Source organism: Pipistrellus kuhlii, unplaced genomic scaffold, assembly GCF_014108245.1.
Source record: "Pipistrellus kuhlii isolate mPipKuh1 unplaced genomic scaffold, mPipKuh1.p scaffold_m20_p_12, whole genome shotgun sequence".
Taxonomy (NCBI): Eukaryota; Metazoa; Chordata; class Mammalia; order Chiroptera; family Vespertilionidae; genus Pipistrellus; species Pipistrellus kuhlii.
The window spans coordinates 41,511,394-41,537,061 of NW_023425427.1; the positions used below are offsets into that span (position 1 = coordinate 41,511,394).

General features: G+C 38.5%; 1 protein-coding gene across 8 annotated transcripts in view; it reads right to left on the reverse strand.

Moving 5' to 3' along the window:
• Positions 1–25,668, reverse strand: part of MPDZ (multiple PDZ domain crumbs cell polarity complex component) — a 156,514-nt gene that overhangs the window by 44,408 nt on the left and 86,438 nt on the right. For all 8 annotated transcript variants that reach the window (XM_045580241.1, XM_045580244.1, XM_045580243.1 and 5 more), the window contains 6 exons: positions 25,296–25,463; positions 18,134–18,403; positions 17,713–17,836; positions 14,711–14,909; positions 7,436–7,540; positions 4,024–4,116 (listed from right to left, as the gene is read on the reverse strand). In XM_045580241.1, the coding sequence (XP_045436197.1) occupies positions 4,024–4,116; positions 7,436–7,540; positions 14,711–14,909; positions 17,713–17,836; positions 18,134–18,403; positions 25,296–25,463 (959 nt within the window). The remainder of the gene's footprint in view (positions 1–4,023; positions 4,117–7,435; positions 7,541–14,710; positions 14,910–17,712; positions 17,837–18,133; positions 18,404–25,295; positions 25,464–25,668) is intronic.

Here is a 25,668-nt window from a genome sequence, read left to right on the forward strand (position 1 = left end):
GAACAGAGTTTGAATTTTACGGTGAAAATAGTTCCACAGACGGATGGTGTTAATGGTTACACAGCAGTAGGAACATACTTGATGTCACTAATCCGCAGTTATAAAAATGATTCAAATGGTTAAAAAATTACTTCTTAAATTCAATGGAATAAAATATCTTTATATTTTAATTTTGCAAATATTACTTCCTAAATTATTATTAAACTTTTGCCAGTAGTAAGACAAGATCATTTAAAATACTTGGCCAATTATGTGTTCTATGGGGTCTGATAAATACTAATGCGTTTCTGAAGCTTATTTTTTTAAAGTAAATATCAAACGTATACACTCCAGGCTGGAGCAAAGACCAAGGTACCATGTTTCAGGAGCCTATTATTGTAGACACTTAGTCATCAAGAAATTCAGCTACCCCTGAACAGACAGCTCTAAGCTCAGCGAAGCTATCAAGAGAGAGAGAACATTCCTGCACCACTCTGTTGGAAGCTGACATAGGTACAAGTCTTTCTTTCCAGGGCAGACCTGGTAACTAACAGTGACAGACAAGATCCTACCTGATCTGACTGATATCACTACCACTTCCATAAAAGCAACTCCTGCCACTCTTCCTTTCCCTCTCCACTCCAGCAGAGACTCTACCTGTTTAATTTCAAAGCTCTCACCATGATCTTTGACTCATAAAATCTGTGGGAATAGTTTAAACTATTTAACATGCTCTTTATCACTCCTAGGGATTCTGTGAAAGACAAAAACCAACACACTTCCTTGTCTCTTTAAAGCGGTTGCTAAAGTAAAATGGCAAAGTAGGGAAGTCAGCAAATTTAGTCACCATATTTAATATCTAGGAATCCAGAACATGCTTGGGCCTCCTTAACTCTTCTCTTAAAAAAAAATGAAATAGAGAAAAAAAGAGGAAGAATGAAAGAAAATATCTCTTAGGGTCTTAGGGTTCTCTGTAGTGGGTGTAAATTAAAAAGTGATTTTTTATACTTTCCTGATAATAAAAATAACATCAGTGGCAAACACTTATTGAGGGCTTATCATGTGCTCAGCATTATTATCTGGGTCCAAGTCCTGCTCTTTTGCTACTAACAACTGTGGGCCCTCTGCAACTTACTTAGCCTCTCTCTAGCTTTCCTCATCTGTGAAAGGGAGCCAGTAGGAGTCTCTTCATGAGATTGTTGCTGTGATTACCAAATTGATGAAAACATATAAAATATGAAACAAAGCTTGAGACACATTAAACAACCAGAAAGTCTATTTCTTTTACTATGATTATGATTCCTGACATGATGTAATTAAGCAATATATAAAATTCAATCCCTATGACACATGGGTAAATGTGAGCTCCACCACCTCAATCCTGTTACACCTACATGTTTATCAAGACAAGGCACCATTTTCTAACCATCAGATTGACAAAAACTTTTCTTTTAAATGACCAGAAGATGAAGTAAGTAAGGATGTGAAGAAAAGGGAACTCTCTTAAGTTGGAAAAAGAAGGGAAATGTGATAGAGCCATCTTGTAAAAAGGTTGACAATTTCTAGGAAAGCGTATAATACATTTAAATCTGTAAGCCTGCAATTTCACTTTGGGGTATGTACCTAGATAAATTCTCATACGTAATTATAAGGAAATTGATATAGTCACTGTATAGAATTATTATAGTAGTAAATAACTATTAACTATTCAAATATCAATCTGGGAATGAACCATGGCATAGTCGTATTGAAATGTATGCCAACTAAACTGAATGAGTTAGGTTTCAAGAATGAACATGAAAGATCTCCAAAACACTGGATTGAGAGAGAAAAGTAAACAAAATGGAAACTGATACAGACAATGAAAATCACATGTCAAATAAAATAGGAACACAGCTTATTTATAATTTTAAAATGTACACTTGGCTAAATAGTATTCTCTATTTCCACACAAAGGAACATTTTTGATTGCATGAATAAATGACCCAGCAGGTTTCCAATGTTATAAAACATATTCATAACATTCATTCATCATTTACTACCCTGTTTCCCCAAAAATAAGACAGTGCCTTATATTAATTTTTTCTCACAAAGTCGCACTAGGTCTTATTTTCAGGGGATGGCTTATCTTTCCATGCGCTAGGTCTTATTTTCGGAGGATGTCTTATTTTCGGCGAAACACGGTAGAAGTCCTGATTATTTTGGTAACTTTCCTCATAGCAGTGTATGAACATTTGGGGGAGTTCATGAACTTCCCCAAAACCCGAAGTACCTAATGCTTCTATAAAGAACATAGAAGAGTATCTTCTTTAAGAATTATGGAAGCTCCAGACATTCTCTATAAGGTAGCTACCACTTTTAGAGACTTCTCTTAGGCTGATGTAAAGGTTAAAAAAAAATTAGGACAAAGATTGAAAAACATTCTCGTCCAGAAGTTACATTAATTCTTTCTCATAAGAATATTTCATAATGAGAAAAACAAGAATATTTCATAATGATTCCTGTGTTCAATACTTTCTATTTGCTTAGTTGTCAGTGATAATGATATGGTGTCTGTTGACAAGGCCAACAACTGAAATTCATTCTGCTAAGAATTTTAAATGAATGATCACACTGAATTGTCCCCAAAATGTAAAAGGTTCTCTTATTAATCCCATCTTACAAATGAAGTAACTGAGACCTAGCAGAGATTTGGAATATCGTCTTAGAAAGTGACAAAGTTAGAATTCAAATATAGCTCTGATTACTCCAAACATTTTGCACAGTGCCTTCGAAAGTCTACATTTCCTCCCGCAATGTTATTAAAACTGTCCAACCGAACTTTTTATTTCCCTGTGATTATTGTGCTTCAACCAAATTCAAGTTTGTCATTATGATCACCAATTACAAAATAATTTAATCTACTTTATTTTGCTTCCATCGTCAAATAAGAAACTTAATATCTTATAATTCATATTTTTGCCACAAATCTAGGACATATTTTATTCTCATTATGGGTACTGAAGAGAGACCGTGACTTTTTTAAATGGGCTAAACAGCTTTTCAAGAATTCAGACCAAGAAATCATTTAGAAAGGCTGGAAATGCTTACAGTTTTTTTGTGTGAAAGCAACCTAAGTTTTTTTAGACTTTAAATGTGAGTCAACCTAGAAAATGTTTAAATGGGATGTCTGCTGCTTCATATTCATTTGTGCATAAAGAAAATGATGAAACTGTATTATACCTACCTCTAAAGAGCAGAAATTATTCTCTCTTGTAAAATAAGTATTACTATTGTAAAATAAGTATTTACACTGGAAAATACAGACTAAGTATTTATTAAGGGAAAGGCACAATGTGATGGTCAATTTTATGAGGGAGTGTCCCATGATTACCCATATTTTATTCTTAATGTAAAATACCTTACATGTTTCTTTAATTACTTTGTGTGTATCTATATGCTGGCTACCTAAAAAAAATTGTAGCTTCCCTGTTAGTCACAAAATCATGTTTCTTGCCTGGGTCTATAATCAGAACTCAATAAATTTCTATTAAACTGAATTTGAGTTTACTTAGCATGAACACAAAAATGTGGCATAGTAATGCATGGTGATATATCAGATCATATTTAGGAAAGTAATTTTTTTGTTGTTATGCATTAAATTGATTACAGACAAAACATGGGTTTGGAAAACAGCAGCCTGAGATAACAAGATGTTTACTGAAACAAGCATTTTGAATATATATAATAGTTTGTACAAATGCAAGAAAAATTTAAATTAACATTTGATGGTATATTTAAGATTAAACCCTACAGAAAATATCCATTCCAACCACCTATGAATAATGTTCTTTAATTTTATTTAATCCCTAATATATGCCAAACACTTTTATGGCATGTTAGTTCTAGCTCTGTGTGATACATATTCTCTTCTCCACTGTACACATACATAAGAATATTAAACAACTTGCCCAATGTCACAGTATCAAGTTATCATACAGCACTTGAAAGCACGCCTCCCTATTTTTAAACACTGAGTAGGCTGAAGACAGAAACAGTCCTTACCGCCTGGGCTGATTCCAATTGCTGTACGCTGCATTTTGAAGTTCACTTTCTTCTCCCTCTCCTTCTTCTCGCTCTGGTAATTCTGGAATGTCTCTGTTAAAAATTATATAGTGAGTACCCAAAAATCCCAGTAACCCCATGCAAGACTGTCCTTTATTGATTTGGCTAAAAAAGGCAGAACTGCTTTCTATTTTCATCATAATTGACCAATAAGTATACAACATTTTACAGTACAGGGAAAATAAAACCCAATTAAATAAAACCCACACTTTATATTACAATCAATCTATATATAGTGATGGAAGGAGACTTGCCTTGGAGTGGTAAACACACAATACAAAAAAGATGCCCTGTAGGATTATATACCTGAAACCTGTATAATTTTAATAACCAATGTCACCTCCATCCTATATAATAAAAGGCTAATAGCAAATAGACCTAATAGCTGAAGGACCAGTCGCTATGACACGAATTGACCACCAGGGGCAGCTGCTCAATGCAGGAGCTGCCCTCTGGTAATAAGAGTTCCAGAAGCTTGGCTCATGGCTGCTGAGCTGAAGGCGGTGGTGGGAGCCTCTCCCACCACTGCGGAAGTACTAAGGATGTCGAACTGCCTGCTTAGGTAATCAGACATTCCCAGAGGGCTCCTGGACTGTGAGAAAGTTCAGGCCGGCCTCAGGGAGTGTACAAATTTTGTGCACCAGGCCTCTAGTAAATTTTAAAAAAAAGTAACTGAAAAAAAAAAAAAAAAAGGATCAATCTATAACTTATTCTGAAGATCCAGGTGAATACTAAGAATCTTGTCTACTCTCTTTCCTGATGATACATGGGAGAATAAAGGACTAAAATGAGAAGGGGATAAATCCAGAATTTAAAATAACTATTCAACAAATATTTCTTAACTATACACCCCGTGCAGGAAGACTGAAGCACCATATGGGCTGTGACCTTTCACAGCCTTGGTTTTGACAACTCCTACCCTAAAAGAACTTATCAGTCAGGACTCAGGAGTTCAGCGCCTCTGCTTCCCAGGAATGGCCTGATTCGCTCCCTTCTGCGATTGAAGAAAGATGGAAGTGCTTATGGTCTAGCCTCAGCCCATCAGACGGGCCAGGCCCAGAACACTTCACACAGGAAGCAGCCTGCAATGCACCTGAGTTCAGGGTCACTTCTCACTTTCTGTAGGAGTTTCGATTTGCCAAATGTCAGGCATATAACAAAGTATGTTCAGACAAGCAACATGTAAGAATAACAGAGCATGGTGTGTCCTATGCTGTTAGTAAAAACTGGATTTCTAGAGAAACATGCTCACATGTTTAGTTGAAAGGAGAGGCTATAACATTCTGATTCAAAAGTGATTTTCAATTTACTTTTACAGAAACGGAAAAATCGAAAGTATACATTGAGTGGCCAGGTTATTACGATCTCTGAACGCATAATAATCTGGCCATTCAGTATGTATGACCCCACCCATATACAGGGCCTCTAATATAAATCCCTTTACCTGCGTATGTAGGTGCCAGACATTGGCACAAGGTCACACAGGAAAGCAGAAGCACTGAGCTTTAAATGGATGCCATTTTACCATAAAACCTGAGCTCCGAACCGCCATGCTATGCTGCCCACAGTTGTATCTCGGGTTGGGCAATTTTTTCTTTGGGTCCAATGGTTCCAAACCTAGAGCCTACCTACTCACATTCCAACCTTGGCTCTGCCACGTGTGAATGGTGAGAACATGGCTGAGTCACTCCACCTTCCTCTGGTGCTGATTCCTACGCTGTCCAATGCAGATCGTTCTGTGCTGAGCACCTTTCCATGAATAGGAAATATACTTTCTCTGCAGGGAGGCAGCCATGGACAGTGCTGCACAATGCAGGCCGCTCTGCTTCCTGTGCCGGGGAAGGCAGTGCTGAACACAGTGGTGCTCTCTGACACATTTTGAGTGCGTTTAAGATCTCAGCGTTTAAAAGGAATACCATGCTGCCTTGGCATATTCTTTAATTAAGCCATTCGGAATGATATTTCAGAGGGATATGGGAGTGATTGCTTTTAGCATTCTGGCAAAAAAAAAAGCACCAGGAAGATAGCTTGAACCCTGACGGGGAATTCAGAGTGGAGTGTGGCTGAGCTCCGTATAGACAGGGAGGAGTGAATACCACTTTTCCCATAAAATACCTGAGGTCCCCAGGGCCAGGCATTCCTTCCCTTTATTAAACACATATCTCCCCTTCAGCACTTTCTTATTACTATGGTCACGTGCAATTTGAAGGGGAAATAATGTCAGATTGTGATGCCTGCAGAGTCACTGGACCCCCAAGTGTTCTGGGATGCTCTGACTTCCCAGAGAAACCAAAGGGCTCTTTGGAGAAGACCTCAGCATGCACACAAAGCCATTTCTGCTCTGCAGCATGATTAACGAGAAACCTGGTCTTTAGCTGCCAATGCAAATGAAGAAACAAGCCCACGGCTGAGAGTGTAACATAGCACGTTCTTCCTGGAAAAGCATTAACGTTCTTTCTCTCCCTGTGCTGAACTCAGCAGCAGCATCAAAACCTAGTTCCTACCTTTCCTACAGGGGGGAAAAAACACCATTTCTCTGTATTATTCTCTGTTCTTCATACATTGTGTCCCAAGAGCATTGAAAAGGCATGCATTTGCTCTGGCTGGTGTGGCTCAGTTGGTTAGAGCATCATTTCATGCACCAATAGGTCATAGATTCACTTCCCTGCCGGGGCACATACTCAGGTTGCGTGTTCAATCCCTGCTCAGGGCACATATGGAAGGCAACTGATTGATGTTTTTCACATCAATGCTTCTCTTTCAGTACAATGATTCCTACTCAATACAATGCAGACCTTGCTCTCTAAAATTAATACAAATATAACCTCTGGGGAAGAGTAAAAAATAAATAAAAGGCATACACTCTGTTTCCTAACATGCATATATACCAAGATGTTCAGCTTAACATTCTCCAAGAATAAAAAATAACCATTAAAAGTGTTTCTCAATCTGTATGAATGTTAAAAAAAGGAGTAAATAAAGTGTCTGAAGATATTTAAAAATACATACAAAATAGAGAAAAGCATGATAAAACACTACACAAATTGTAGCTTCCAAGGAACTAATGAAACAATATTCATAACCAAGGTGATGTCTCTTATCTCAATATGTTAAAAGTGCCATATTCAGTGGAATAATTAGAGATTATTTTAATTGCTTGATTTGAATTTTCATATATTTTTCCAAAGCATGTCATCATTTCCTAAGCACAGCGGGGGAAAGGTAAAAATTTTCTTAATGTTGAAGAAGGAAAAGAATCGTCTTTCATTGCTAGCCCTCCCTGACTCTAGATTCAAAATTGTATAACCACCTATATCATTCATCATTGTGGCAGATTTACTGTTTCATTTACCTGCCAGTGTATGGAGAAAAAATATCCAGGGCCATTATTCCTCCAGATTGTTGTCCCAAGCTTCTTCTAAACTCTTCCAAATGTTCTGCAGGCACATAAGTAATTCTGCAACAGAACATAACCCATGAAAGCAAAGGGAAGAAATGTTTTGGCTAACTGTTAGGAAAAGCTTCCAAAATACAGAAATAAATTATACTGCCTCTTTATTCCTGCTTTATCACACAACTCATTTAATCAGCTTACTCAGCAGAGAATCTGAACATCGAAAAAAACAACGTATCCTATATGTAAAAATAGCAGAAATTAAATCTCAAATTCTGCTGATAAATTAGGTGCTTTCTAAGAATCATATTGGTGAGGAAAAAGCAACATTATTAATATTCCCAAATGAGAAGGCTAAAACAACATTCTGGAATTAGAAAGATCTATAAATTCTTAGGAAGATGATTATCAGTAATAACATTGATTTCATCCAAAGACTCTTGGTATCTTCAGCAGAAACAAATTAGCCATACACTATTAAAACACCGAGTTTTTATATTATTTTATGTAAATAACTTTGTAGTCTCACACAAGACAGAATTAATTATGGGTATTAACAAGCATTATCAACAAGTAAATATTAGCTCTGTTAAATGATGAAGTTAAGATTGTAGCTTTATGGAAAGACGCTCTTTCTAATTTGTAGCAACTCCTTATGAGCTCCTTATGGGGTTTCTGAGGAAAGCCTCGTGTGTACACTTGAACAATCACTCCCTAGTTCAACAAGTCCTGGGTGAAAGCCCATAATGTGGAAGGCACAGAGTCAGATGCTGACCACAACTATAACTTAGAAAATGACGTTTGAAAAGTCAAGTTGACTGGTGTCCTAGAAGCCTTTGTAGTTGATAGCCTTAAGGAGGCTGTTCCAAAATCCTCACATTAATGAAAAGGCAAGAGAAATACTGCATCTGAAGCCAGTTCAGCATGTTTGCCCAACTAAAAGAATATATAAAAAATCATAAAGACGGTTAAACTAGCTCTCCATAACCCACCCATAATGGCAGTGCATATAAAATCTCAGCACCAGAGTGCAGGATGAAAGCGCTGTCTTTCATGTTGCAATAAAAGACGAATTAGATCAATGTCATAATTACTGCGGAGGAAGGTATATAATTTCAGACATAGCGGTTATTCTATAAAAAGTGACCTCACTCTGTGAGGTCACTGAGATCTGGAGTCGGGAGACGCTGTGCTGCTGCTCGTTCGGAGCGTGATGGGAGCGTAAATCATCCCACTCTCCAACCCCGTATTCTCCATCACAGAAAGGACACCCTTTTACGAGGCTCCTGTAAACTAGAGGCATAATACCCATGTAAGGCAGCATTCTAGCAGGGCATCAGCGAGCCTCCTCACAGATGGTCACAGTCCAGGGGCCCCTGGAAATCTCTCCCTGACACTTCTACCTGGAGCATGAAAAACTGGAGCAGAAAGCACAGGTCACTGGGCTAAGGACTAGCCTGGGTGAAAGGGAGGTGCTCTAATTCTGACCCAACTCAGTCTATAAAGACACCACCTCTTCTGTGGATTAAAATACACTCAACAGTAAACTTACATTTAGCCCTTCCAAAAAAAAAAAAAGGTCAGAAATTCAAAACACTTGGTATTGGAAAAGAACCCTGATTGTATTTTACATAAAAAATAAAGATAAACATAACATCCCAAACTCACAAAGTCTATTGAAGAAAACTGGTATGGTTTTTGAAGATTCCATATAATCAATCACATATAACTAAAACATTTAGAAAATAGCCAGGAAAAGGGGGCGGGGGGGTTGGACACAATGGTGAAATAATGATAATCAGTGCCAAGTATTTAATTTTTAACTGGTTTGCACAGGGAAAGATATCCCTAAACTAAACAATATTGAAATGAATTTTCGTCTATACTTGTTCAAAGATGGTTTTCAAAAGGCGAGGGATGGGGAGCTTTACAAACATTTTTCTCATATTTTAGGTAACAGTGAGAAAGGTTAAAAAGGGTAGTTTTCGTAAATATTTAGCCCGATATACACAGCCTGGCCACCAGAACAAGCATCCCATAATGCAACGGCACATACAGAGCAAATCACCGAAACTAAATTAGGAACTGTGCAAATAACACGGAAACTGCGAATTTGAGAGTTATGTTAAAAATTCCTACATGTAAACTAATCTTTGGTTAGACCTGGAGTGGAAGGAAAAAAAAGATGCCGAAATGTGATGCGGCTCTTAACCCAGAGCCTGTGCCTGCCTGCACATGCAGCAGGATCACTCCTGACAAAGGAGCTTAACATCTTTAAGTAGTTGGAAAATGTGATTTTCAAACAGGTTTACAAGCACCAGTGCAATATAAAACTGTAACAAACCCACAGCTCTGTTGTAATTTATGTCCTAATATAAAATGGAAAAAAAAAGCCAAAATGTATACCCTGAATCTATGCCTGGCTCTATCCCTGCATCGGGATGGTACAAAAGCATGAAACGGTTTTCACAGACAAGTTGTAACACACAGCCATAATGAGCTTTTTGAATCACCGATACTCACACATAAAAAGGGGCTCAATCGTCAGCAGGTGCTGCAGAAAATCTAGAATGTGAAGCATACGCCGCGGCATCTTTTTACAATGGTGTTAACAAATGTCAGTGTCTTGTGCTGAATATGCGACGCATACATATGTAGTTAAAAGTGGGTGCTCCTGGTTGTTTTTTCCCCCTTTCCAGCTCCCTCTCCATCTACACCTCCCCCAGAAAAGCATCTGCTCTCTACTGGTGTCTATAGCAATGATTATTAACAAGCATGGGGAAATGTAACTGCAATCAATCTTTTCTTCCTTGATCAGGAATTCATCCCACACGTTAGGTTAAGGCAGGTGAATTCTGATTCCGCTCGGTAATTATCTGGCAGATGTTACCAGCAGCTGCTGCTAGGCGCAAAACCCTGGCTGTTAATACAGAAATATAAGAGCTCCTGGCAAGGTGGGGTGGGGAGTGAAACAGAATGCATTCTGGCGAGGCTTCACATCTGGTTTTCCATAGGAAACAATGGAACCTGGAACTTACACTGGCTGTTCTTGAACTCTGGAAACTCAAATTAGCTACCCAGGCATGCACGGAAGCACAGTCACCACGTTCCTAGCTCTCTATCGTAAAAGGCAAAAAAGAAACCCGGTGCATTGTCTCAACAAGCAATGCTTTTCCTAAAACCAATCAGACATGTACATGAACCCGTAAGTCTTTTTTTTTTTTTTTTTTTGAGTCCCTCCAATGCAATTCTCTACCACCACCCCAGATTAAGCTAAATTCATAACAAGAAACAAAAGGGAAGAAACAGGAATGGAGCCTAAATCCAGGCAATGACTACAAAGCGTTATTAGCCAGGGGCAATGCATGGTTCCATTCGGAGTAATGGAGGCCTAGACTTCCCTTTTGGGAGGATTACTCATGGCTTTCAAGGTAATTCTAAACCCTTAGCTCATGAAAGCAAGAGATCTGGAAGGCACAGGGCCAAAAACACTTCATGCAAAATGCATGGAACATGCTGCTCAGCCCTGGCCAGACTGAAGGGAGATTTATCATTTAGCACTTTTTTTTTTTCTTCTTCTTCTGAAAAAGGATTAAATGATTCTAATTTCTTTCCACCATTCACCCAATGGTCAAACCATAACCAACTGAATCACAGCTACAGTAGGATATTTGAGAAGAAATCAAAGTCTCATGTTGGTATGTTTGGGAGTGTGTGTGTGTGTGTGTGTGTGTGTGTGTGTGTCTGTGTGTGTAAGATATCAATTAACTGATTGATTTATTGACTGATTTCCAGAGGAGGAAAGGCTGTGGGATTTTTCTTATTTTCTGTTTGTTTGTTTTTATTATAAGATATCACAGTACATTTTTGCCTCCTGGGATCTCAAAGCAAGTATTTATAAAGCTAGCTCTCTAGACATCCCTCAAGGCCATCATCATGCTGCTGTCCACATGACAGAGTAAATTCTGGTGTAAAGACAAAGAGTGGGAAAATACACACACACACACACACACATACACACACAAACAAAACAAACAATAGCAATAAACATGAGAAAAGGAGAAAGAAGACCTTTGGAGTTGAAAACGTACTGAATACTTTTTCTGGATCAGAGTAAATGCACGACTTATGCCAAATCAATGTCACAACGGTCTCATTTTTGGGTTACCTTTGAAGACCTTCAGTAAATTAGAATGGAGGAAAAGGCTAGAACCAAGCACCAATTATGGCACTAAGAGCCCAAACTCAAAGGGGCATTGTCACACAATAAACCAAGTGATCAGTTCCCAGGCCATCAACATTTGATGCTGCATGTAACCTGTATGAGCTCAACCTCTGCCATAGAGTCTCCATGTGGATGCATACCATTTATCTTTTAAGCAAGAGAAATGGACACTGGATCATAAGTGATGAGAAAAGTACTACTATTTCTCTTTTTTTCTGAGTAGAGAGACACTGATTTTTTAAATGAAGTTTACTTGCATTCATGTTATTAATAAGAAAATTATGGAATAGTCACAAGATCTCCTTCCATAACATAAATATTAAAAGACATACAAAAATATGAAAGTCCATTAGTGAAATTCTGCTTGAAAATAATACATTTTTTATGAGAGAAAAATCTACTCCAAACAATATATATTTTTCTACTTTTTATTAAAGGCATAATGAAAACCAGATTGTAAATATTTTTCTTACCTAAGCTCTATCAAGCTGTACTTTGCAAAAGAATAATACAGAATGCAGTCAATAAAATAGCATTCATACAAAAAAGTCTCCCTAATGGTAACAATTACATTAATTTAAGGTCAGCAATCTTTCCCTGGGATCTTATTTTACTAGTTTATCACTTATACAATAAATGCAAATATTCAATGGTTAATGCTATAGGGAACAGTCAAGCTGTTTCATGGAAGAGGTACGACAACAAGTCTTGAACTAATTTTATGTTGGTCAGGAAATGTTTGATGCCTTAAAAATCAAACTACATGTGTAATGTGCATTGGGCACATTATGGAATGATGGGGGACATTTTAGGCAATTCCTCAAAGAATATCCTACATGATCTACATTCAGAGTCTATCATCATATTGGTGAATTCTCTTGGCTCCTGAGGGTCAGCACAGGTAAATTACTGCTCTGATTGGCACTGTGCTATAGGGTCTTGCCCATTACTGGCCTTCAAACAACTGGCTTAGCTCTAGGATCCATACAGGTCAAATAGGCAGTACACAATTCCTTCTATGGAGGGCCGATCAAAAAAATGTTATAAGATTTTAAGAGTGGACCCTCCTGTTCTGTGAGAGATGTCTTACATATCTCATATCTAAGGTTTTTGCAAAGATCATTTAAAGAGTAAAATTAAAAAGAGAAAATAACATGGTTTTAAAGTATTTTTTTTTTAATAGCAGGTATTTATTTAAATCAAATAAATAAAGAAGTGGCTCACTTGAGAAAAGTTAAGTTTCCCCTTCTTAAAAGGGGTGGGTGGACTTATTGGAGACCCATTCCAACTGATAGGTAGGACTTCCAGGAATGGCCAGAGTGCTCCCTCCTATTCCAGGGGAGCTGCAGGATGGGGCGGGAGGAGACTAGGGAAAGGATCTCTGGAGTATGCCGCCAATACTAGTTGAAGATCAGCTCCCCTTCAATTGTTTGAGATAATCAGAGCCCTTCTGGGTAATGCTGAGGCTGCTGTACTCCTGGGCTGTTCTCATCTGTCTCCTTTCAATCTCCCTGAGGGGTACCATGGGATCTTACGACTGACTTGTCCTCTCACATCCTACAAGAATGGCAGGGCCTTTCGGGTGGGATTGTTCTCCATTTCCTCTCTCTTCCTAAGGGCTGCAGTGCTAGCAGACTCTCTGGCCTCCATTCTGTTCACTTCCACTGTCTTTGCACAGCCAAGCTGAGATGCAAGGTCCAGCTTTTGGGCCGTCTAAGGTCTCTGTAACAGGTCGGCTAGTCATCTCCCTCCTACAACCACACTCACACTGCACACGGTATTACTGCTGCTGCCCCTGGTACTGCAGCCTGGCCAGGCCCTGCCGGTGCAGGATTGGGAAAGACAGCCAGTTCCTAAGCAGAGTGTCTGCATGAAACATACTGTTGGACCCCTTCTCCACTAGCATAAGCGAGAGAAGTGACCCCAGACACCTCAGCGACCAGGGGAGGGCTCCTGACACTGACCAGGTCATGGTCACTGGACTCTTCCTATCTTCTGCTTCCAACACAGGTATGTGCATCAATCATATCACAAGCTGGTAGGGCATGAGTACCACTGTAAGCCTCCACTGGCATTTCGGAAGAATACCAAGAATTCCCAGTGTGCAAACTGATTCTGCCTTTGCATCTGAAGGGGGCTTAATTGTAGGTAAAAAGAGCAGCCAGTACAAGCTTCAAGAGGAGCTGTTTTCCCTCATGATGGTAGATGGACATCCTTACAGACTTCAAAGGAGGCAGCCTGGTCAGCTCGGAGCTCTTGGCTGACTTGAGTCCCCTTCCCCAGTTGTGGCCGTGTTTGGCACCAACTGCACAGCTGACACCAGCTGGTGCCAGCAGCAGGACATCAGCACTGGGAGCTGAGGCTGGTACGTGCGGTGCCCACAGTGACCATTTGCACACTGTGTGCACATCCATCACTCCTTCTCTCTTGTTGACCTGGGTGAAGTTGGTCTCAGACATGGGAATGTGCTGGAACAGGTGCACGCATCCTCTCTGCGGCTGCCCCAGGGAAGCACGGAACATGAGTAGCATGTGGCTGCCCTGGGCACCACCCTCCCACAGCTTCCGGTTGCTACTCATGTCTGTCTTTCATTAAGACCACTGCACATCCTCTCTGGAATCGCCACCTGGGTCTAAACCGCAGCCCCTCGCTTTAAGCTTTTGCTGTCCATTATGGCCTGCAGCCCTCAGACACAACACTGTCCTCATGCCCAATGCTGCCCCCACAGGAAGGGGCCGCATCCTCCTGCAAACAGCCACCCATCCAGGAGCTGAGAGTGTGGGCATGCATGCGCAGCACTAAAATATTTCAGCAGTGTTATCTTAAAAACGATCGAAAATCAAGAACTATTCAGGGAGAGTCAAATCCATAAGTGATTTTATATTAATAAGTAATTATGTAGTTTTTGTATATCTAACAGATGTATCTGGAGGAAAAAACACACCTCTGATTAATAAACTGAAATTCCTGAATTTCCCAACCCAAAGCGGAATCTCAGTGATACTTACTTAATGTCAGGCCCAATGAGGGAATGTCTTCTCAACATGGCTCGGGCCTGGGCGTTGGTTAAACTGATGGTGGATTCTTCATTAACAGACAAGATGCAGTCCCCAACGGCAATCCGGCCATCTCTACTGATGGCACCTCCGTGAATAATGCTCCGGACAATCACCCCCAAGCCGTCTTTGTTAGCGCTGACTGTCATCCCTGTGGTAATGGAGGAACACAGATGTGGATTACATTTGCGACTTTCAAATTCACTTTCATTTGAACGTCACATAAATCCCTATGAATTAGCACTCATTTTTCAAGCCAATAAAAAACAATCAAAATGAAAGATACACAGGCCTACACTGAAGGGGATGTATTTGAGGCAAACTGATGTGTTACCCCTTAACGTAGAAAGCTCTCCCAGGGGACATGTTTTCACAATATCAAATCAATTTCACAATGGGAGTCCATCTTATATGTGTAAGAGAATAAAAAACAGAACCATGGATGGAAAATTAGTTCAAAACATCGAGAAACTCTGTGCTACTACTTTATTCCCAAGTCATTTGTTCATTCAGTTTAGACTTCTTATATGCTTACTCTGTGCCAAATGCTATGTTGGTGGCTTGAGATTAAAAAAGCATAACAGAATTCCTAACATCAAGAAGCATGTATTAAGTCCTATCCTCAGTGCCTATCACAGTGCCTACTGAACTAAGCTGATGTGAACTTAATACTAATCTACTCACATTTTATCTCCAAATCTAAATTTCTATAAGCTCCAGATCTAGATATTTAATTGCCCTTCTGACATGCTCCCTGGATACATCACAGGAAATGCATCCTTAGTATGCATACAGTTGAATTCCCAAGCTTTGCAGTACCCTTGTTTATCCATGTCTTCCTCTTTTTGGGGGTTGATAGCACAATACTGCTCTCCATTGCTTAAAGCAGACATGTTGAAATCAATCTTGATTCCCACCTTCCTCACCCTTTATAATTAATCCATCACCAAGTCCTGCTTTTTCTATCTCCAGAACTTATCCTAAGTCCATTCATCTTCCTCCATTTCCTTACTAACTCTAGACTAGGCTCATATAGTGTAGAACTAGAGAACTGGTTCCAAATCTGAGTTCCATCACTTCTCATCAGTGTGGCGTTGGGCCACTGACTTAACCTCACAATAGGCCTCATTTTATCATTTTACTCATCTGTAAAATGGGGATAATGCCTAATTTTAGGGTTGTATTAAATGAGAAAATAAATACATAATAAAAACTTATGTAGAATACCTTTTCAAAGTGCCTGGCCCAAAGTGCCCAACAAAGTACAAAACATAAACAAATCACAACTCACAAAATATATTTAAGATGCATCTCTATGTTAATCAAAAGCTACATTGTTCTGTAAGGGTTAAAGGAAATCATAATTCAGCTTCACAATGACACTTGTTATCACAGCAATTTCCATGTAGCCTTGGGTAACTCAAGCACTGATGTGTATTGTGTAGTATGTGGAAACCAGAGAGAGACTGAGGTTTCAATTCTGCTTCCATCTCCTAAAGACTGAGCGCTTTCAGAGAAATGAGTGAGTCTGTTTATGTTTCTGTACCTAATCTGTGAAGAGAGGATAGACCTTTCTTTCCCTCCTACTTTATTACCTTCAAGTCCTAATACAATGTAACTACAGAAAGGACTTCAGACCTACCAAAAATCATCAAGATTAAAAGTTTAAAAGGTCACTATATGCATGTGTACATATATATGTGCATATATTTGCATATGGCATTTCCTTACTAAATTTAACAGAGTTTAAAAAAAAAAAAAAAGTGATTCATGAAATCAAAGCAAATGGGTTATGACAACTTTTACAGAACCTATCCAGAAAACAAAACTTAAACACAAGCTCATGTAAGTGAAGGGGAGACTGTAAATCTAAGAAAAAGTGTTCAGTTATTCACTGATAGACCTTTCATAACACACTCCTCTATCAGCCAAAGCAAGCCTCTCCTATAATTCTCCATTTAGTGCTGTTGGTAGGACCCAGCCACCACCAAATGGAACAATGAATCAAGCACGAGACATAGACTAGAATCCCACTCACCATGTAAGCCCTGCTGGACCTCTTTGCCAACTCTCAGATTTAACAAGGAAACAAGACCCTGCCTTGAGATATCAATGTAAAGGGCACTGGTTGGTCACATCCCAGAAGGAGCGGCATCTCTGACACAGAGCTGCCCGGAGTCCTGGACAACACTCTGCATTCAGAGCACCTGCTCTAACATCCTACATCCCACTTCCCACCGGAGAGCACGAGGGACAGAGCTGGGTCACATGACAGCTTAACTTGAAAGAAAAAAATAAAAAACAAAAAACAAATGTGCTCTGCCTCAATAGAGCTTTAGTTATTAAAATTAGGATTTCATTTTTACGGAAAGTTTTCTTTGCCCAACTCTGAAGGCTGTATGATTATTAACTAGCCACAACCCCTGCTGGCTAAGAAAGGACACAAAACTCCTGCCACCTGGGAAGGACTATTATAACTCGCATTTATATTTTGGTAGTGGCACACCTGGCTGTCTTTCTTCCAGTGAATGAAAGAAATTAAATACAAAATGACTTAATGCATAACTGGTAACATTCAAAAAAGCTAATAATTTGCTTTTCCAAAGAATTTAGAATTCCAAATTGCTGACTTTTCATTTTCTAAGAGTTCCTTTTCTGATTTGCTGTTTCATACACAAACAATTCTGTGTATCTTTTACTTGAATGTAAATGAGGCCACTACATACTTAAAAGTAATTAAGAGAGTGAGGGATTTAAGCTAGTCTGAACTAAACAAACCTGTTAACCATTTCAGGAAAAATAATGAGTGCATAAAAAGAGAAACAATAAAAACAAAAGTAAAATTTAGGACATCTATTTTCTTATCTATAGCCAAAAATATCAAAACAGGTTCAGTTTTTCCTCTTTGTGAGGGGGTTGGTTGGGGAGGTATGTGTGGAAAATAAGGGACTTACCTAGGCTAGAATTGCCTTTTGCTATGGTAATCGTCTTCTCAAAAAATTCTCTGGACATATTCTGAAGCATGGCACGCTCAGCAGTAGAGGCCAGAGAGCTCTGTTGATTTAGGAACTCAGAGCCCTGACGGAAAAAAAACACAAAAAAAGGCACATGGAAAGGGAAACTAGACTTTGGAATATGATTTCAACATCACGCATGCTCTCTCATTGGTTGTGCTTGATTCCATGAGGACCCATAACCAAGACCAGTGCATAGGCTGGCTTCTGGGACACTGCAGCGTCAGGAGAGCACCAGCTCCGCGTGGGGAGCCGAGCCAGAACACTTCCCTGTCCCTGACCTTAGGACCTCATCCACACACACACACACACACACACACACACACACACACACACACACACCGTGTCTTTAAAATAGTACCTGTCCCGTTGGATCCGGCAGCAGAGAGGTAAGTTCTGCACCTGATATAACTTCACTGGGTAGGTGAGGCTCAGCCCACACGCCTGTGTTCTCACATCCGTACTGCTGTTCAAGGGTATAGTCATTTACAATAAACCCAGAAGCAGGCCCCATGCTCAAATCTATGGAAGGTGGGCTGTCATCCTGTCTTTGCAGGAGGTTCTGGGTGTAGAATTCTTCCAAGGGCATGTGCAGATCAAGTATTGGATCTGAAGAAGTGTCAGCAACATCCTGATGATGAGAGAATAAAAAAGGAGAAAAAACAATGGCCAGAATTACTTCAATGTATTTTGTAGGATCCTTTTTTAACGACTTGGGGAATAAACTTAAACACAATATTAATTATTCATTAGTTAAAAAGCATTAGCAAACATACAAATTCATCACTTAGCTGATATTCTACATACCTTTATTTTTATAAATGCTTTTCAATACATTTTCTGCAATCATACATCTCATGCTATACACTATACTGTATATGAGATCATTAAGATACATTAGTATGTGCTATTCACAAATAAAATCATTCAGAGTCAATTTAAATGGGAAAGCAAGTAACATACACCAAGTGGCCAGATTAGTATGATCTCTGAATATGTAATAATCTGGCCACTCAGTGTATATCCTGTATAATAATCCTCGACCAGGAGTTATACCAACAGGCAGGCCAACTGTCCATATCCCCTCCCCTTGGCAAGGCTGGCCGGACCTCACCCATGCTCGATTCATTCAACAGGCTTCTAGTACATATATACACACACATATATATTTACACACACACACACACACACACACACACACTGAGTGAACAGATTATTATGCATTCAGAGATCATAATAATCTGGCCACTCAGTGTATTTCCAAATTTTATTTAAAGAGCAGCCTGAGTTTTTAAATATTGTAAGATCAAATGCATACAGAGAATGACATTAATTGATTCAGATTCACAAAAACCTTGGAGGGAAAATTATTTCAACAGATATTTATAGGTATTTATGGAGAAGAACAGAAAGCCACACAATTCATATTATTTATAAGGAAATTTTTCATAAATGTTGTGCAAGATATAACAGAAGAAACATTAAAATGGGGTATTATAAGACGTAGGTTCTAATTCAGGCTCTCTCATTAATAATCTGTACATTAAAGAACCTCTCTTAGCTTTATATAAGTTTCTAAAATTCCCTAAACTCTAAAATTCTATAGTTCTACATAAATATATATAGATATACTATATCACTTATATGCTTTGGGAAAGCAGTAGCTCCATGAACTGCTGCTGTTGAATAAACTTATCAATTTTCTCTTCAATTCTTCGATGGATGTTTTGAAAGTATAAAAGTAGTATATGAATACACTGCCACCGGAAAAAGATTCAAGCCATATAGGTGCATAGTGTGTATGCGCACTATATTAAAGTCTTCCTGTGTGGCTCCTACTTCTGGTCCTCTCCCCAGGAAAACTGGTTGGCTTCAGTTGTGTGTTTATGAGTCAGATTTTAAAATTCTTTCACATATATACATCCAAATGTACACATTCACACATCCAAGCACATATATACATTTAAAAACCTAAACAGAACCATACTCTACACAGGGTTTCCTCACCCAAGGATATGTTTATTGATTTTAGAAAGGAAGGAAGAGAAGGAGAGGGAGCAAGAGAGGGAGAGAAACATCAATGTAGGAGACAAACAGACCAATTGCCTCCTGTGCATTTAATTGAACCTGCAACCTAGGTATGTGCCCTGATAGGAATTGAACCTTCAACCTTTTGGTGAACAGGACAATGCTCTAACCAACTGAAATACCTGGCCAGGGCACTACTTGCTCTTTTGAAGTAAACTTATACCTTGACATGAGAGATTTCCATGTCAATGAATAAAAGTTAACTTCAATCTTTTTAAAACTACAAAATAGCCCAAAGTCTGGAAAGGCCTAGTGTGCAGACTTTGGCGCCAAGCTGCCTCAGTTGAGATGCTGGCTCCACCAGGAGGTACCGCTTTCAGCTTAGACAAGTTACTTGTATGTACTCTGTGCATTGATTCTCTCCTCTATCAATTAGGGAAAATAATAGGACCTAGTACAGGAATGGTGGGAGGATAGAAAGAGTTAAAATTACAAAGTACTAAAAACATACCTGAAAGTATAGAAACATAGAAAGTGCCCTGTATTAGTCATTTTTACTAATTTTTACTGTACATCTCTGTGGAGCCGTGAAAATTTACTTAGTATAAACTCCTGCAATTAGAGCTGCTGTTCAAATGATATGCAAGCTTGCAATGCTGTGCATATCAAATGGGCTTCCAATTAGGGGTTCAGTGCTTTACTACTTTACTACGTGCACCCCTGACAATGGGTGAGGACATGCCATTAGTATGCCTCCTGTGAACTCTCTCTTTATGTTGGTATACTTTACCAACGATTCTCTCAGAGGGTATTCACTTTCTGTGGCCATTGACTTATTGTGAATATAAGGCCTTTGTGATATATACACTAGAAATCTTTCCCCAGCTCGTTACTTCTAAGTTTGTAGGGTCTATACATGCAGGAGTTAAATTCTATATGTAATCAAGAATTCTTTATGTATTTTTTAATGAAATTCTTTACACAAATTTGTCAAATTTTTTTGTGTATTTTGGGGTTTTACTTAATAATGTTTAATAAGTCATTCCTCTGCACAAAGTAAACAAAATTCTTTATAGTATATTTCTTCTATTTTATAATTGCTTTATTTTCAGATTCGGTTTTAAACCACCTAAAATTTATTTCAGGGTGTGGTGTGAGATATGGGGTCTCTTTTCATATTTTCTAAGCGGGTAATCAATTGCTCCAACACAATTATCTTTCCCTCAAAAAAGTTTTCATCTCTCTGGAATTAACATGTTCATGTACAAAGAACTGAGAAAAATGGAAATACCAAACAAGCAAATAACATCTTTAGAATCCTCGGGGGGGAAGGGGGGGGGGGGGGGGAATGAAAGAAAAATATCCTCCTCTGCACTCAGAGAACCTAATCAATAACCTGTCAGCTCATCCACCCAAGTTTGATTATTTCAGTCTTATTAAAAATAGCAGTTTACTTACTAAGGCAATTGGTTAGCTTCTGTATTCTAAATTTATCACGATAACTAGCAGTAAGTCATCTCTCCCAATCTCTAAATAAACATAACAACAAAACCCACTTTTCATCAGAAAAAAGAGTTTAAGCTGCCCTCCTTAGCTGGGGTTTACTGTAAATCGAGTAACAAATTTCCATGCATTATTCATGAAGGAGTTAACAGAGACACACAAAGAGAAAGAGCTAATCAACACAGCAGACAACATAAGCCTACTTAAGAAACATTTCTGGTTGCTGAACAACCAACTGAGTTTTATTTTTAAAAGTCTTATGGATCTAAAAGAAAAACTGTTCTTCCCCCATATATGTCCAAAAATAACTGCAACCTGGTATCTAAATGAAGCTGAGATACTAAAAATCCATGTAACATGTACCTCCACTTGATATAGTCTTGTTTTCTGGGGGGGAAATGGGGGAGAAGTTAAATAAAAAATGTCAAAGTTACTTGAAACAGGTCTATTTCTTAAGTGTAATGATAAGCTGAGATTATACTTGGGCACAGTATTTACCCAGGTAATATATTTTTACATAGGCTGGCTAAATTTAAACATTCACTGGACACAACCTGCTTTTCTCTAATAAGCAGTCCACCACTGAAGGCTTCTTAAGACTTTTGGAAAATGTGCCATAAGCACAGCTACTCCAGCTTACCTTGTTCCCACTCTTTCTGAGATAGGGTATTCATCCTTTATTGTTTATGCACTGGCCCTCCTCTGCAGAAAGGCAACATCTTTTATATTTTAAAAATGTGCAGTTCTGTCACTAGGATCGTCACCTTGACTAAAGTGATTTAGTTTTTGACACTAACCCGCTCCTTCAAAAATTATATATATTTTAAACAAGGATGTAAAGATAGCAATATTCTAGGCTACAGAATGACAGTAAGTGAAGATTTGGTAATTTTTTTTTTTTTTTTAATATTACATAATCCATGAGATGTGTTTGGTGTAGGAGGTGCAAGAAGGAGTTTCTATCTTGACAAACACCAAGTTCACTGGGCACCAGAATCAACAGCATCTCTTAGGGGACTGATACTAAGAAATTGAGGGCGTGTACAACTAGTAATCATTTCATGCCTGGAGTAAGAGCGAGGGCAGGGCCTGCAGGTGAGGATTAGAACGCGAGACTCATTACACAGCAATTACATTTTTATTGGGTGTAATTTTTCGGCCAAAATAGGAAAAGAAACAAGTGAAAGCATCCTCACCCCAAAAATATATCGAGCTTTTAAACAAAAGACTAGAAGCATTTAAGTGTGAAAACAATTATCTCTGCATTTGTTTATGTCTGTGAAGGTGATGAGGAAAACGAGATAAGAAAGATTAATAAAAAAAATTAAAACCTAGAAGAGTATAAAAGAAAAAATCCCACTGGCTTTCTGTCTTTAAGATCCACATTTCAATGGCCTGCTTCTATTAATCCAAATGCCCTAGAAGCAGATATGTTTTTCTAGATTTGTGAGTGATGGTTATTTCCTTTAAGTCCTGGTATGATAATTAATCAAAGTAAGGAGACACCACTTCTTTAAAAGGAAAAGACAGCAGAACTGGCTGCCTTAGGATATAGTTTGTTCAAAGGAGCTCACTCCGCCTGAGGCTGAGGTCTGTGAGGGTCTGAGCTGCTGCAGGCCCAGGCTCTGCACTGGGGAAGTGCTCCCTTCAGGGTGGGTCCCTGCTCTGGGGGACCAGTTCTTCCAGCACACCTGACCATGGTGAGGAGACCGCTCACTGATGTAAGGACGCAGATAAAAATCCCTGTGTGCTTCCAGACACAATGTAAGGCTATTTAAGACTTATTACATAGTTAGCAAGGTCAAAAACTTGAGGAATCACTGAGATCCTCACATTCTATTTCATCCTTCTTCACATCAGTTATCATATGCTATCCAATCTCATTTTATCAATTAAAAAGTCGCAGTCTGAGCTCACTTTAAGAAAAACAGTCCATTTGAAATTTCATAACAAATAGCTATTCTGTCTTTTGAAAATAAATTTAGTGCAGAGACAAAAAGATGTGTGCATCATCTAATTTTTATTTATTGACACACAATTTTCTAGTAAATATCTACATGCTAAAAAGATGCCACAGAAAACAAAAACAAAATCAAAACAAAACAAAAACGCTGCAGAGATTCACCACTTCCTAGGGACAGAACTGCTCTCAAAGAAAACTCAAAGCACACAGGAGTTTCACAATTTGTTTTAAAACACCCTCATTAATGCTTTCTTTGTTGTTTTGCAGTTTAAATATTTCAGTTGATAAGCCAGCTTGCCAAAAAATTTGCTTCAACAAAAAAGTAAACTGCCTGGGAAATGGAAAAAAAAATAGGAGGCAAACAGACTTCAGTAAGCCAATATGTTGTGCTGCATGCAGCCAGCATTTGCCCTGTAAAATATATGCTTCTCAGTATGCAGATTGTGTAATCCCTTTAAGTAACAATTACAAAGTTAAACAATGCAATCTGTCCCACTGGCAAGAATTGTGCTATGCTGTGGATTAGGAGACCCCATTAGGAGATGAACTCAGCTTCCAGCCCCGAGGCCAGGAAAGGCTGAACAGGGTCCAGACAGGACGCAGTCACAGAGGCAGGCTCAGGTGGGGAGAGAGAGGAGCAGATGCTCCATTCAAGATTATACCTTGCAAACCAATTCAAAGAGTCTGCCCAGCATCATTTGCAAGGATAACAGGTGTAACTCAAACATAAAAGAAAATGCTTTGATTGTTCTGGCCAAAAAAATATTGTTAATTCAGGAAAACTGTACTAGACAGGAAAATTCTACTTTCCAACTTATTCATAGGTTCAAATTCCCTACCCACTGAACTTATGTGGAAAATATATATTTCACATATCCAAGAAAGAATTATTGTCCAGTCTTTTTACCTTAACTGTTATTGGTGGCATATTTCCAACATAGAAAATTAAAGACACATATATATCCACATCTAAAAGCTTTGCCAAGATTTAACAGATCTTAACATTTTGCCATATTTTCTTCAATCACTCTACTTATAACTATAAAAGTATTAAGCTAAATTCCATGATTCCTTTTATCTTTAAGAATAACTTCTTTCCTGAAGTTGAAAGATACTGTTCCTACACTTGTGAAGTATTTTTTAACACATGTACACATACACACACTCATAAAAACACACTGAATTGCTTTGTATATCAATGTCTAGAAAATATAAACAATGCCAACAAATCAATGGAAAGATAAGCAACCCAATATAAACATAGAGGCCACTGATAGAAGTGAAACCCAAATGGCCAATATATGAAAAAGTGTTCAACCTCACTAGTAATCAGGAACCACAAATTAAATAGTAAGATACCATTTAACACCCAAAAGAGTAGGTAGGTTTTTAAATATTACTTATTAAACATTATAGATCATGTCACTAAGAAAATGAACAAAGTTGGAGCATTTATATCAATAATCTATTTTTAATATAGAAATGGCACAGATATATCAAATAGAAACCAAATTCTTCATTCATATCCAGTAATTTAAACATATTTTGCTATTCACGATGATTTTTGTGTATTCTTTGGTCTCATTTTACATAAAACCATATGACAGCATTATGTTTAACTTAGCTAGTAAATATTAAATAAATGCAAGAAATATTTTACTATCCAACTCTGCATGCACAAAATAATAATAATTTTTCCAAAGGAGACACAGTTAAAAACACAATTTGAGAAATAAGTTTCACTAATTTTTTTTTTATTTTAACAAGAAAATCCTAATTATAGCTTTGAACCTCTGTTTCCATCACTCTGCATAACAGACCCTATAACTGAACAGTCCCTGGGAGTCTACAAATGACCCAATCAACATCACCTAAATGAAACTGAACTTTAATACAATAATGAATCCATGACTTGGGAAACATAATGTCTCTGGCTTGCTACTCCTACAACTCAACCCTGCATACACAGTGCCCTCTGGAAAAGTACACACAAGGTTCTCCCATAACGAAGATGGCATTCCCTTTGTACCTTGGGAGGAGACGATGGAAGGGAGGGACCATAGTTCAGGCCATCACTACAAGCACTGCTGTGAAGAGACAAAATAGAGGCAGGAGTAGAGTAGATGCTGTCATTATCGGGAGAGTAGTGAGACTCAAATGCAGATTCATCAGCTAAGTCAGCATCGCTTGTGTCCACCTAGGGATAAAAACAAGAATGTCAGTTGGAAATTCTGTTCCACTGCAAAGTCTCCACTTGAGACCAAAAGGTCCCTATTATCATTCCTTTGTCATTGCTATCTTCTACATGACCTCTTCACCCTCTTCAACACTTCAGAGGCTAATGCAAGAATACAAGGATGAACTACTCACCTGTAGCCTAGCCTGCTGGCATCAAAGGCTAT